The 13591-nt window shown below is 47.8% G+C and overlaps 1 protein-coding gene across 5 annotated transcripts in view; it reads left to right on the forward strand.

The window, feature by feature from the left end:
- Positions 1 to 13064, forward strand: part of CDC14A (cell division cycle 14A) — a 118153-nt gene extending 105089 nt beyond the window's left edge. For 3 of the 5 annotated variants that reach the window (XM_045203788.3, XM_045203787.3, XM_045203790.3), the window contains one exon: positions 648 to 4834. In XM_045203788.3, coding sequence (XP_045059723.1) covers positions 648 to 1098 — 451 coding nt within the window. In that variant the 3' untranslated portion in view covers positions 1099 to 4834. Of the gene's footprint in view, positions 1 to 647; positions 4835 to 11169 lie in introns of those variants that run through there. The other 2 variants (XM_045203789.2, XM_024570290.4) reach the window with 2 other exon arrangements.
- Positions 13065 to 13591: the final 527 nt, after the last annotated feature.

Below are 13591 nucleotides of genomic sequence, written 5' to 3' on the forward strand. Positions count from 1 at the left end.
CCTGTGACCCAGGATGGCTATGAATGCGGCCCCCCACAAAATTGCAAATTTACTTAAAATCTTTTATTTGCTCATCAGTTTTCGTTAGTGTTTGTGTATTTAATGTTTAGCCCAAGCCAACTCTTCTTCCAGTGGGGCCCAGAGACGCCAAAAGGTTGGACACCCCATAGCGTCCCCTTCTGCAGGTTGCCTAACTTGAACACGGAGTTGAGTTGCACGTAGTAATAAGGGCACTTCTGACGGTCGTGTCTCCCCTGGGCAGAGCCACAGTGGGCGGGGAGGTTTTGCGTGGTCCTGTGATCAAATACGTATGAGTCAAATCATGCTCTGCACTCCCCGCGTATACCTGTCCTTACTTCCTGCCTTAGCACCAACCGCAGCTCCATAGTCTGGTTCAAGTTCTCCGGTCTCGGGGTTTCAGGCAGCTTCTTGGGTCTCAATGAACTGCTTTGGGCAGAGGAAGTTAACATGTTTAACTCAAGGCCACGTATTATTATATCACCCAGAGAGATGTCGGAGCCCCTCAGTCCCTGTTTGCCCTGGTCAGAACTGTCCTCATCACTCCAGGGGTGGGTGGGTGGGGTGTATCGGACACACACCCTGGTGCCCTTCACTGTCTGTGTTCCCCCTGCGTGTTTCCCATCCAGCTTCTCCATAAACTCCCGACTGGCCAGCTCTCTCGGGAACTTGAATGCTGCCGCAGATGACCCGGACAACAGAAAGCTTTCGCCCTCCAAAGCGGCCCTCTTGGCCACCCCCTTCACCAACATCCTCAACGGCAGCTCCCAGGTGCCTGACCCGAATTACCCAGAGCTCAACAACAACCAGTACAGCCGGAGTACCCCGAGCAGCCAGCCGGGCCCCCAGGGCGCCAAGACCGAGGAGCAGGCCACTGTCACCACCACGGCTGCCGCTGTCCTCCGGCCCTCCTACCCCGGCCTGTCCTCCTCCTCGGCCCGGTTCCTGAGCCGCTCCATCCCTGTAAGTTCGCAGACACCCCCTCAGGGCCCTCAGAGCCCCAATCGCAACTTCTGTGCCTTGAGGCCCTCGCCTAGGCTGCCGCCCAAGAAGTTCAACAGCACCAAGGAGGCCTTCTGACCCCTCTGTGCTGTGACACCGTCCAGGCATGTTCCTTCCGCCGGCTCCTCGCCAAGTAAACGCCCAGTTTCCACCGGGGCTCTTCCTTCCTCCTGTCTCTCCTCCTCCCCCCAGGCAATCGCTTCTGTTCCCTCTGTCAGAGGCGCGTGACCCAGGCGGGTTCTCGTTGGGTTTCCAGTCCCTCTGCCCACCTGCTTCAGTGATGGCGAGTGTGGAGGGTGGAACCACGGCTTCTCAGAACCAGCCGTTAGGCCCAGGAGTGTGTTGCCTCCTCAGAGAGCTGACCCAGAATTAATTCGGGGCCAGGAAGGGTCACGGGGTGTGGTCACCTGGGGTGTAGGGGCAGGGAGGACACAGTGTCGGGAAGACGGTTTGAGTGAGCTGCCCTTTTCCTAGGGACGGGATGCAAGCTCTCCCAACACCCCTGCCCATGGGCTCTTCGTGCAGGCCGCCAGCCCCTGCTTCGTGACCAGTGAGCCTGTGGGGCAGCGTGTGTCAGCCCACCCCCTGCTGTCGGTCACTCTCAGCAAAGGGAGTCAAGGTCTCTGGGAGTGTGAGTTCTGATTTGTGAGGACAAGCACAGGATAGGAAGGAGACAGAGCTCTCACGCATCAGGGGCTGTGGACCCATGGCAGGGGTCCCCCTGGTTCCCCGTAGGGCTTGGCAAGGCTCCGTGGTCACCCTCCTGCCCACTGCTCTCCTCCAGGGGGAGGCTGGTTTCTGCAGGTGGGGAGGGGCCTCATTGGGGGCTGCGTGCCTCTCCCCCCACTCAGCGAAGCGGTCACCCCAGGGGTTACTGTACGTGGGACCCACTTTCCTCAGGCGGCAGATTAGAAGCTGCTTTTCTAACATGACGATGCCGTGTGAATGTGTGTGCATATGAGTGTGTGAGTGTGTGCACACACGTTTGTTGGTAGAACTGAAGAACACGCCCCTCTGTCTCCGGCCTTTTTCAAGCCCCTCCCCCTGCCAGGTCCACACACAGTCATATAATTTCTCCATCTGATTTTATTCCTAAGGATGTTTCTAAACATTATTTTGGATTCCTGCATAGATTAGAGACCCAGGCAATTGCCAGCTCGCCCCACCCCTCCCTCTGACTCGAATCTCACGACGTTATAGCTGTACATGTGTCAGTAAAACCTAACTCCTAGTTAACTGTGGCTCAGATGGGAACAACGATGTATTTATGTTTTCATAACTAGGTCCAAGGCCATATACTTTGCAGCAGAAATTGCATCCCGTTGATATTTTCATGTACTGAGTGAGGGCCACTCTCTTTTTTAGACCCGAGCACAGGTCTTTCCCTTTTAGAGGACGTGTTAGATGCAGAGACACTTAGCTGTAGGAATACCTGGCAGATTTTGTGGTGGGAGTTCAGGGCAGCCTGCATTTTAGAGCTGGACACCAGGGCGCTGGTGGCTGCAGGAGAGCGACAGCCTGCGTTTTCTGGACCACCGCCTCCCTCCCTGCTGGTGGAATTCTTCAGATAATTGTCGATTCGCTCGCCCCTCCGTGTTTATGTGACGTGATTTTGGTCTCAGTCCGTGTTTTCTCATTTGGCTCCTCCTCCTCCTCCCCCTTTCTGGCCTGAGTAATTCTCCAATGATTACATTTAAAGTAATCGTCTGTGTGGGCGGCCGCTGCTGGTTCTCTCTTCTCCCTTTTGAATTTGTCATGCGATTGTGAAGGAAAAGCATTTCTAAATAGGGCGGTCAGCAGTGGTGTTTTTCTTTCTCTGACCCTCCCAGGAAACAGAGAGCTGGCTCTCCCTCCTTTATCTTTGCCCAAACACAAACAAACAAACAAAGGAAAAACAAATAAACCAATAAAGCCTCTGTCTTTTTGGAGAGGGAAGCCTCCAAGCCCTACTCCTGCTGGCTTGCTGGCAGCAAGTCCAAGTTAAAATGGAAATCCCCGTTTGCTGTGGCATAAAGTAGGAGGCTGGGAGGTTTATTCCCTGTTGGTCCAATGCAGCTTTTCTAACGGCTGCAGGTTTCTTGTCTAAATAATATTGTCCTCCCCTCTAATGCTTCTGAAGATGTGAGATGTGTGGCCCTCGAAGAACTAGAAGGAAATCACTCAGCAGTGTTTTTAAATCCTTAGGGAGGACAGGGAGGCTGTACAGCAATACCTTCCCAGCACCTTTGAGAAAGACCCAGAAACTCCTAGGGGTGGGGGTGACAGGTATTCTGAGGGAGCCTAATAGTTTAAAAGCTGTAATTAGCCTCTCTTTTGAAAGCCGCACTTTCTCTCTCGTTCTTTCCAGCAGCTCAGCCCCCAGAAAGATGTAGAAATGATTTCCTTGTTCTTCCAGGACCTGCTTTCAAGCAGAAAACAAGAGCAAATGTTAAGGAATCCTTCTGGCTGGGATGGGGTGCTGAGACACAGGTCCCATCTCTATTTCTTTGGCCTCCTCTGCTGGTCTTGGGGTTGGTCCTACGCAGAGCAAGGGGCACGGTGTGATCTGCATGCACCGACCCGGAGTGAACTCAGTGCCCCCTCTCTGACATCCGGAGGAGGCTGCGAATGCTTAGAAACGAGGGCCATGTGACGACGGAGTGGGTGGGGGGAAGTATCTTATTAAGTTGAGATCACTTGAGGTACCTGTCTTGAGCATTGGATCTGTTTTATTTTGAAGAGGCTTCCCACCGAGTGGGACGCTCACCTGCATGGTCCTTTCCTGACCCCGCGAGCCTCGGTCGGGTCCTGGGGCTTCGCTGTGGCCTTGGTCTGTGTCTCCTTCTCACTTGGCATCGTAGCCACTTGTTCACTTGCCTCTGCCAGGCTGTCAGCTGCGGGCGCGCAGGGCTGGGGCCTCTGGTCTGTACAGTTGCAAGCTCTGGGCCTAGCACATAATTGGCGCTCATCAAGTGTTTCCCGAATGGCTGTAGGGACGGTTGGGTGTTTCTCTGAGTGAAAGTGGTAAGCACTGTGCTCCCATTGTAGAGATTGATCACTTGGGTGCTCGAGGGGTTAAATGTTGTGCCTCAGATTGAGCCACAAATACGTTGTAGCAGAGCCATAATTTGAACGTAGGTCCATTTGGCCCCCAAAAGCGGGAGTTGTTGATTATGTTTTCGTGTCTGTACTGTTAGGTGTTTAAAAAGGAGGGAGAGCTACAGGGTGCCTCGTTTTGCCAAGAAGGGTGAGGGACAGCTGTGAGGAAGGGGTGACAGAGTAGTCAGGCTCTGGAGGGTAAGTAGGAGCCTGCTAGGAACCCAGTGACCACAAGAGGAGGAGGAGGAGAGGCTGTTTCAGCAGCAGCAGGAGCAGATGCAGCCTCATTACGGCAGGGATAGGGCTTAGGTTCTGGGGGCAGGTGGCCCTCAGTGCGAACCCTGCCTCTGCCACTTCCTGTGTGCGAGTCCTTTGGCAGGTAATTTAACCCCTCTGCAAGGGGAACAGTGATGGGAATGATAGTAACAGTAGGGCGGTTCCAGGTTTTGTGCACCCTGAAGCCTACACAGTTCCACGGGGCCTATTTAAGATAAAGAGTGCAACAATGTATTTATTTTGTGCATGTTCCCCAAACATCTGACGGTGTACTTTGTGGGGGTCCGTGTGACTGTGGTAATGTCTTGGTGACAGGGTGGCGGTGATGACTGAGATCAGTCGTAAGTGGGTTGCGCAGTGCTCACGGATAGCGCTCACACTGTTTGCCGTTATGGCGGCGAGTGCAGCGAGCATTCCAGGGCATTCCAGGGTCGCTACAGCGGCGGTGGGGAGGGTTGCGAAAGATGCAGTGGGAAGGTTAAGCTGAAGACCCTGGGAGGTGCGGCGAGAGCTGTGGGCACTGGGTGAGCCGGAATGACTCCATCAGATCCAATCTGATGAGGATGGTTCAGCTCTTGGTAGAAACCCCGAAGCCGGGGGCACTGGTCGGAGCCCCACCTGCCGCCCGCAGCCCCCACCTCGGCAGGGATCCTTGGGCAGACGCCATGCTTTTCAGCAGGTGTTCTGTTTGAATGCACGTCATAGGACTGGTACCATTAAATAATCATACGTGACTGGTAGCGCCGCCGTATTTTTATTATGAAATTTTAAGTGATACGTTTACTTTTGTGAATGAAAGTTTAACGATGCAAACTGGGAGCGAGACAGGTGCCCCCGCCCCATTTCGTTGAAGATCTCTCAGTCCCTCCCATGCAGCCACTGACTTAAGGCCAGATCTGATGGCTTCTTGTTAGTCCTCATTCTTCTGTCTTTGTGCAGCATTTGACACTGTTGACCACCCTCGTTCCTGTTACTTTTGTCCCTTCTGACTTTTGGAATATTATTTACCTGTTTTTTTCCTTCTCTACCCTTAAATCATTACCTGCTGGTCTTCCTCCACTGGCCCCTTCCCCATTTTCCCCAAGGCTTGGAATGCTCTCGGAAACTACGTCTGCCTTTCCCTCACCTCAACCAGCCCCGAAGTGCTGTCAGGTCCCACTCCGGGCTGTCCACCTTGGTCCCCGTTCTCACCACTGTGCCCCGATGGAGGTCTTCTGAGACTGTTGGAATAGTCCGGAAAACCTTCTCCCTTCCGGCCTCGAGTCTTTCCTGCTGCTGTGTTAGATATCTCGGGCACTGTGATGAAATCGCCCCCGGCTCCGAAGCATTCAGTGTGTCCCCTTGGCCTACCTACAGCGTCCAGTTGGGGCCTTCCCTGCCCCGCCACATGCTTCCCCTCCTGTGCTCTGCACGACACCCTGCCCCCTGCCCAACCCTCTCCCCAGCTTTCCCCCCAACCCTGCTGGGGTTGATTTCCTGACCTGGCTCACAGTCAGTTTCCGATGAAGCGTTTGTGACCCACGGGGCAGAACGCCTTTTCCTCCGGACTCGCCTGGGACTGTGCTCACACCCCCGCGGTGCTCTCAGTCACTTGTCCCTGACTCTTTCTCTCTGTCCCGGTGGCTTTTCTCAGGTTCCACAGTATCGTAGGCGCCTAATAAATATTTACTGAACTAAAACTTGGATAATGTAATGAGGCTCCTGAACGGTAAGTGAAGGGAGGAGGGGCTCAGGGGAGCGTTATCCTCATTCACCTCTGAAACCCTGAGGAGGAGCAAACCAAGATTTCAGCTTTAGCTTTACTACCCAGTCATCTGAGCGTTTATTTATTTTCCCCCCTACCAATGTGGCTTTCCAAAAATAAAATAAACTGTATTTGAGAATGTAATCTTGGTGTTCAGCTGAACTGCAAACAGCCATGTGATGCTGGCTGAGTCGAGTTGGATGTCAACAATCCGTCATCCAACAGTCCAGCTCTTTGTGACTGTTGAGAAGCACAGATGAAACTCCCCGGGGGGAAAAAGGAATCTGTTAACAGTTCTGTAGGAAGGTGAGAGGATATTCTATGTAGCATTTTTGTTAACCCAAACTGGCTCGTTCTTGGGGTCCTTGAAATGCTTAGGGAGCACTATAAACCAATGTATGCCTCTCTCTCGGGCAGATTTTGTTATCTGGTTATGTTGCTCCCAGCTTTACCAGAGAAATGTTGCTACATCAGCACAGGCAGAGCCTTTCAGGATTGCCAAGCCACATCCGCGGAAATACTAGCAACCCACACATTTTGTGTGTTGTCAACTGAGAAGCAATTAAAAAACTGGAAACCCTACCGCAGAGCCCGAAAGAGTTGGGGACTGTAGAGGCAGTTACAGATAAACTATGTCCCCCAGCATTCATTTCCCCCATCTGCTCATTAAAACTTAAAACACTGGAGTTAAATATTAAATAAGATACTGTGCTTCCCCCCACCTTTAATGACCTATGCCATTACAACGAAACAGTTTTCCAGGTGCTTTTTGCCTCTGTAGATAGAACTCAAACCAAGGGTAACCAGTGAACTATGGTTTTCTTCCTTAAGGGACTTGGAAAGATGGGGAAATGAAGAGAAAAAAGGCGTGACGACAGCACATGGTGATTTTGAGCCAGGATGTTGACCTAGTAGGAAACTAACATTCCGGGTCACAGGGACCTTTGGTTCAAGGTCATTGCACATGAAGATGGCATTTCATTGATTTGCTGGCAAAGACCTCAGTCTTTCATCATTGCTTACAATTTTGTTTTGGGTAGCCATCTTGTAGTTTTACTGGCTAACGATCTGTCAGTATTTATATCTATCATTATTAGATGTTTTTCTACCGTGATTAGGTAACTGGGCTGTTTAAAAAAGAAACAGCCCCAGAAGAGCCGCATTTTTAAAGTCACTACCCACATCTGCCAAAACAGATTAGCAGCTCACTCCCAGAACAGAGCAAATTGTCTTGATCTCCTCACCGAAGGCTTTGTTTTATGTCAAATCGGACTGCTCTTTGGGGACAAGACTTCTTGCCGGAAGCTGATGTTGTGACATAACAATTTTGGGCACTGCAAGTGTGAGCTAATTTCACTCTTAGTTTCCAGGACGCATATTGCTGCATTGTGGCGTGCGTACCATAAAAATGCCACATATTCGTGATAAACGTGATCGGCTCTTAACTAACTATAACCCTGTTGAACTTACTGTGCACATGAAATGGAATATTCTATTCAATTATCCAATTATTTGAGTAATTAAAATCTCTGAATTATATAAATAAGTGCTGCCTTGTAAATATTTATGCCTCAAGTCTCACATCCTTCATTTTCATTGTCATCGCTGGTTCCCCCCCCCTTTTTTAGTATTTAAGATGCGTTAGTTATTAATGCTTACTGCAATGATAAAAAAAATTGGCAAAGCATAATGAAAACTTTATCAGAATACTTAATCATGAGTGTTTTTATAAAAACAGTTTCTTTTCAGAATACTCCTGAAAATTACGTTGGATTCAGTCCTATTGGACGTAATTGTATATATCTCCTCTACAGCAATAAATATGACATTACTTTTGCTAATTTAATGTTTCCTTGCTCGCTCAGCATCATGCCTCAGGTTATTATTCTGCTGCCAAGGTGACAGAGAATGAGTGGTACACTACGTAAGTGAGCTCAGGACAAGTGCCGTCTGCATCCTGAGGCTTTATATTGGGGTGGCTAAGGGTGGGGGCGCACACTGCGGAGTTCAGACCCCAGCTCCATGACAGCCTGGTTGCAAGATCTTGGGCAAGCTATATACTTTAACCAATCCGTGCCTCAGTTTACTCATTTGTAAAATGAGTTGTCTGGAGCATCGGATGAGTTAACACATATAAAATGTTCCAACTATGCCTGGCATATTGACGGTACTCAATAAGTATCTATACCAGAATAATTGACCTGTTAAGTAATCTATCTAGTTGATTAAGAACTCCAGAGTTTTACCTCAGTCAGTGAATTTTGGAATAATAAAATCAGCAGCAGTAATGATATAGCTTATGGAGTGCCAAATACCTGTGCATTTTTACTATAAAAGTTCAAAATGCTAAGAACCGACTTCTGTGTTTCCTGGGATGTTGGTAACTTGAGGATGCTGGTGCGTTGGAAAGTAAATAAAGCAGGGCCCTCAGCACAGCCCCTCACATAAGCTTGTGGTGCCTGAAATCTAAATATCACCATCAAAATACTGCTATTGCTTCTTCCGTGACAAGGCCTCACACTATTATGGTTTTTTTAAGTGAATAAGGCCTGGTAGACCTTAACGATTCTTTCTTCGGTAAGGCCACTTCCATTAGGATTTTTGTTTTAGATTGAAAATGAAAGAAAGCTCATTTGTTTCAAAAATACTGATGTCAGGAAGATTGGCTGACCTTTTTTACTGGCCTCTTACATCCTTTAACGTTCTTGATGCCACACAAAGAAACCACGGGGTGTGTTTTGTTCCCAGAACTTTGGGGGTCGTACTTGCATCCACCAGTGCCCGACGCACACTGTCGATACTCAGTAACTGTTGAGTGGATTGACTAGCGCACCCGGAGAAGGCCCCTTCTTCGGCCAAGTCACACCTCCCTTTGTGCCCGGAGGGAGGCCTGCAGTGCAACTGGGTGTGCCCGGCGGGTGGGGGGCGGAGGACGCAGCAGCGATTGTGGGAAGCTGTCTCTGAAGGCTGGATTAAACACCAGCCAGAGGTTAGGGCCTCCACTGTGTGGGAGGAAAGGCTTCTGCCCTGTGTTCACAGGAGTGACAGAAATCTTTCAAGCTATTCATTTGAGGCCATTTTGCTTTTCCAGGTCAGTGGGTATCAGGAATCCATAAAATAAGAGAATATCTGCACACAGACATTGATCGTCTACCCACTGATGCCTACGTAGGACACTTTGCCCTAGAAGAAAGTTAATTTAACTGCCACATGCCACGGTGTCTGCTCATTGCTGTATCTCTATTTATTGAGGAGCAGTGGGACTCGGGAGTGGCTTGCCAAGCCACATAGCGCTACATTGACAGGCGGTCTGAGTAACTTTATAATTAGTGGGAACGTGAATAACTTCTCTGATTAGAACAAAAGCCTGAGTCAGCTGGTCCCACGAAAGCACCGGGCGGCGTAGAGCGTGCCTGTGTGACATTGCGCCAGCGGGGGACTACCTGGCTCTGCCCACTCTGCCTGCTCTGCCCACTCCAGAGAAGCTGGGGAAGAGCAGCTAGGAAAGCGCTAGTCCGTTTTTCAAACATACCTGCCGGTATGACAACTTAGATGTTGATGGGCTGTAAAGCCCTGGACCAGTTTCATGGGCTTTCTCAGAGTCTTTCCTCCTTGATTCTCTCTGTGCGGTCAGGGGTGTTTACATGATAATGCCCTCATTCCTGGTCGTCTCCCGTGTTCTGAAGCCTTGGCATAAACCACATCCTGTAGGGAGGCTTGCCAACCCTTTTCCATTCTTTTTAGGAGCTCTTAACATGTCACCTCTTTTCCTGAAACTTGCAGTCTCGAGAGCCACCCCCGCAAACCATCCCTGACAACTCCTTGCCTAATCGTTTGCTCACACACGGTGTCACTCTTACCTGTACCTGTTATCTCACGTCGACACCTTTGCCTGTTCATTTTACATCTGTCTGAGAGTGGTGTTTTGCCTGGGGTGGGTACCAGGACCATGTACCCCTTTCGACTCATGGGGTTGAGAGAGACTGACTTAGTCAGTGGCTGGTGACAGGGTATAATGCTCTGGAATTCTGAAGCTGAACAAAGGTAGTTCAAATCCTTTTGTAAATTATCTGCCACGTGGACAGATTCCTTTGCACGGACCCCTGTGCCATCAACAAAAAGGATCAGTCTCAGGACTGATAGAACCGAGACATAAAATGCTGCCAACCAATGTGAAAAATAAGTATTGGGGGAGGAGTGCGGGGCCTGTGGGAGCAAACGCCGTGCTCAGGAATTTGATTAGAAGGGTTATGCAAGCCGTTCTGTGGCTGTCAGACGGGTTTGCGTTTCTCCTAACTGCGGGTTCTGCCCAGAAATAAGCGTTAGGCAGATCCCTTCCTGTGCGTCCTCTGGTTTATGTCCCCATCAGTGCCTCCTGTGACCTACTCCAGCTTGGGCCTTTCATATGTTGTTATCCCAGATGATAAGGTTGGGCCTCACGTTGTTTACATCTTCGGAAACTCGCCCACTGTTTTATAGGGGCTGCCGGGCTCTGCTGCACAAATGCTTTGGGGTCTGAAGGTCCGATTCCAAAGCAAAGGATTTGTAAGATATTTATTAAATGCACCATTCTGAAGGAATTTATTTAGATGACTGCTAATTCTACTTTATTGGAAGCATTAACATTCTGATGATAGGTATTGAATTACACTCGAAAGTACAATAAATTCATAAAATAGTCTCTTCATCTTCAGTTTGGTTATAAGTGCCACTTAATATTTTTGAGTAAAATTCCATAGGAGTGCACAAAAGCATGGAAGCCAACTTAGTGCTTCTTACCAGTTTTCAAGTAGTGCCTAATCTTCCATCTCTGTTAATTAATTAGTAAGCCCTGTAAAAGATAAACTCTTCTTGCAATGACTTTTGTCATTGAATATCTCATTCTTAGCCAATGCGTTGTTTCCCTCATTTTTTTTTTTTCTTAGTTTGCTTTGTTTAGCGTTTATAAAATCGACCCAGACTGCCTGGTGTGGAAGGGGGAAGCTGTGTGATGCGCTGGGAGTCTGATGCGGGATGCAATGTAACCCCTCTTTGTGTCTCTCCCTGCACAGTCCCTTCAGTCTGAATATGTTCATTACTAAGACCTCACCACTCCGGTGAGAGCCGCTCTTAGACACGCCTGGACGAGCACTGCAGAGAGAGCGCCCCCTGCGTGCCGGAGGACTGGCTCCGCCTTCTTCCCTAAACTCCCAGCCAGCACTAAAAACCTGCGAGAGACTTGAGACCCGGCCGCGCGGGCTCGCGACTACTGTTAGTGCACTGAGACTCCATTCATCCACACTTTTTAAGACACTTTTCACGTTGACTTTGGTATTTTGAAAGGTTATTTTTAATGTATTGCAGTAATACACCTGTTATTACATTTACGTGTACAGTGTTACATTATGTATGTATCGTGAACTTCAAAAGCCTATTTTGATAAATTTATAAATATATAAAATTACGTCAAAGCTAGACTATATTTTGACTTAGATTTTCTTGCTGTTTGTTACCAAAAATTTGTATTTTGGATTTGGTTAGGATGGTTTTGTCTACAATGAATATGTAATTCCTCTCTATTAAGAAAAAGCAAGGGAAAAAGTTTTTAGGAAGTGGTTTTGATGTTCCCACTCCGAAGGTGGCAGGGCAGTTCATTCTTTCAGGAAGTCAGTCTGCCGTACGAAGTTTCTCCGAGTTTACCTCGAGCGAGAGCAGAATTGCTGGATCCGGCTTATGGAGACCATTTTTTTTTCCCTTTGTTTTTGTTGCTGAGCCGTTCAGTTTTGTGTCTTCGGGGGCTTTGGCACAACTTAACATCCCATAGAAGATGAGAATTCACTGAATGTTCCTCCCGAAAGTGTCCTCCATGAAATGACTCAACATTCCAGATGCTTTTGCTTCTTCCCTGCTCTCAAAACAGCTCTTCAGCCCCTAAGAGTTTTCTGCTTGTGGTACGAGCCCGTGGCTGCCGGTGATCTCACATGGTCAGGCACCGGTTTTAACTCCACGAGGGGAAAAAACTGAAAAGGATGCTGCTAAGTGGTTCTGTGTATTAAAGGAGTATGTTTCCAAGAGATTAGAAACCCTTGGCACAGAGCCAGCATATCAGAACCCAGCATGAAAATGAAGGGACTCACTCCTTTGCGGTACTTGCCTGTGCTTATATCCGGGCCTCCGGAAGCTTCCTTTCTATGGGGAGTTGGGGAGCCCTAGACCCTGATTCTCCGTGTTGCCTAATGGAGTCACAGGAAGTGCTTCACTCTCACTCATTGGGTTATTTATAATGTATTTATTAGGAGAGGGTACCTCCAGACTACTACACACGCTTCTGGATGTTTTGCATTTTTAAACAGGCCTTTGAATGAATGTTTGACTCAGGTTGGTTGACCGAACCTTCAAGCAGGACAGTACCAAATAATTGCACTAAGTTCATAAAAAAGTGAATTGTATGTTTTAGGGATCAAAAATTATGGAATTAAATTGTATACCCTTTTAGAAGCTAAAATAGTGAAATATTTTATTATGAGTTATTGTAAAAAAAAAAGTTGGTGAATTATATAGGCCGATGATAGTATTTTTTTAAAAATGATCATTGAAAAGTAATTCAGATGACATTTGAGAAGTGGAAAGGGAACCATGGAGACATTTTAGTTCTGTGAACACTAATTTGTGTGCAGCTATTGAAATGATTGTAAAATTGTCTACTGTAAATTTCATACTGATGTTAGTCATATGTATTTACATGTGTATGTCTTAAAATTTTTATACACATGTGCATACATAGACTGACCAAGAAGTGTATGTATATAATATAGAAAGTATATAGCAAAGTAATTCTACTGCAATAATAAAAATTGTTTGACATGTATTTTGTTATGAATAGTTTACTTTCCAAAAGATATTTTGTTCTATTTTAAAGTGTAGAAGAATACACTGCTAATAAATAATAAAAGTTTTATGCAATTCACGTTTCCCTGGCTTTGATAATTTGGGTTTTGAAGTACTAAGGTACTGAAGTCTCTAATTTCATATTTGACCCAATCTAGTGGGTGCCTTCCATCGAGTTTCTGAAGGTTGCCATTCTGGATTTTCGGTTCATCTTTCGTTGGCTTTCCAGGGTGTGGTCATTTCCTGAAATCCATGACGGTGAGCCCTGAGAAGTTGTATACTTTGAATTTCACAGATGATGTCAGTTTCTCGCTCTTTCTCTCTCCATCATTTTCCTTTCCTTTCATAAAGCACTGGTCACGGTCAGCATTTGGGGGTTCTGCTCGGTCCTTTTTTCTGTGACACACCAGAAAGAAACCAGCTTGGGAGGAAGAAACACGGGAGATATTTTAGGCATTGAACTGGATCTCTTTGGGTTGCCATAGCTCGGAGGTTCATCCATTCATTTTTGTCTCTTAAAGTCTTTCGGAACACATGAGAAAGGTCGTGGGCGGCAAGACAGCTGGGAACCTGCCAATTAGCTGTCCTCGCTCCCTGAGTGGGACA

The sequence above is a fragment of the Desmodus rotundus genome, chromosome 12, assembly GCF_022682495.2.
Source record: "Desmodus rotundus isolate HL8 chromosome 12, HLdesRot8A.1, whole genome shotgun sequence".
NCBI classification, from domain to species: domain Eukaryota; kingdom Metazoa; phylum Chordata; class Mammalia; order Chiroptera; family Phyllostomidae; genus Desmodus; species Desmodus rotundus.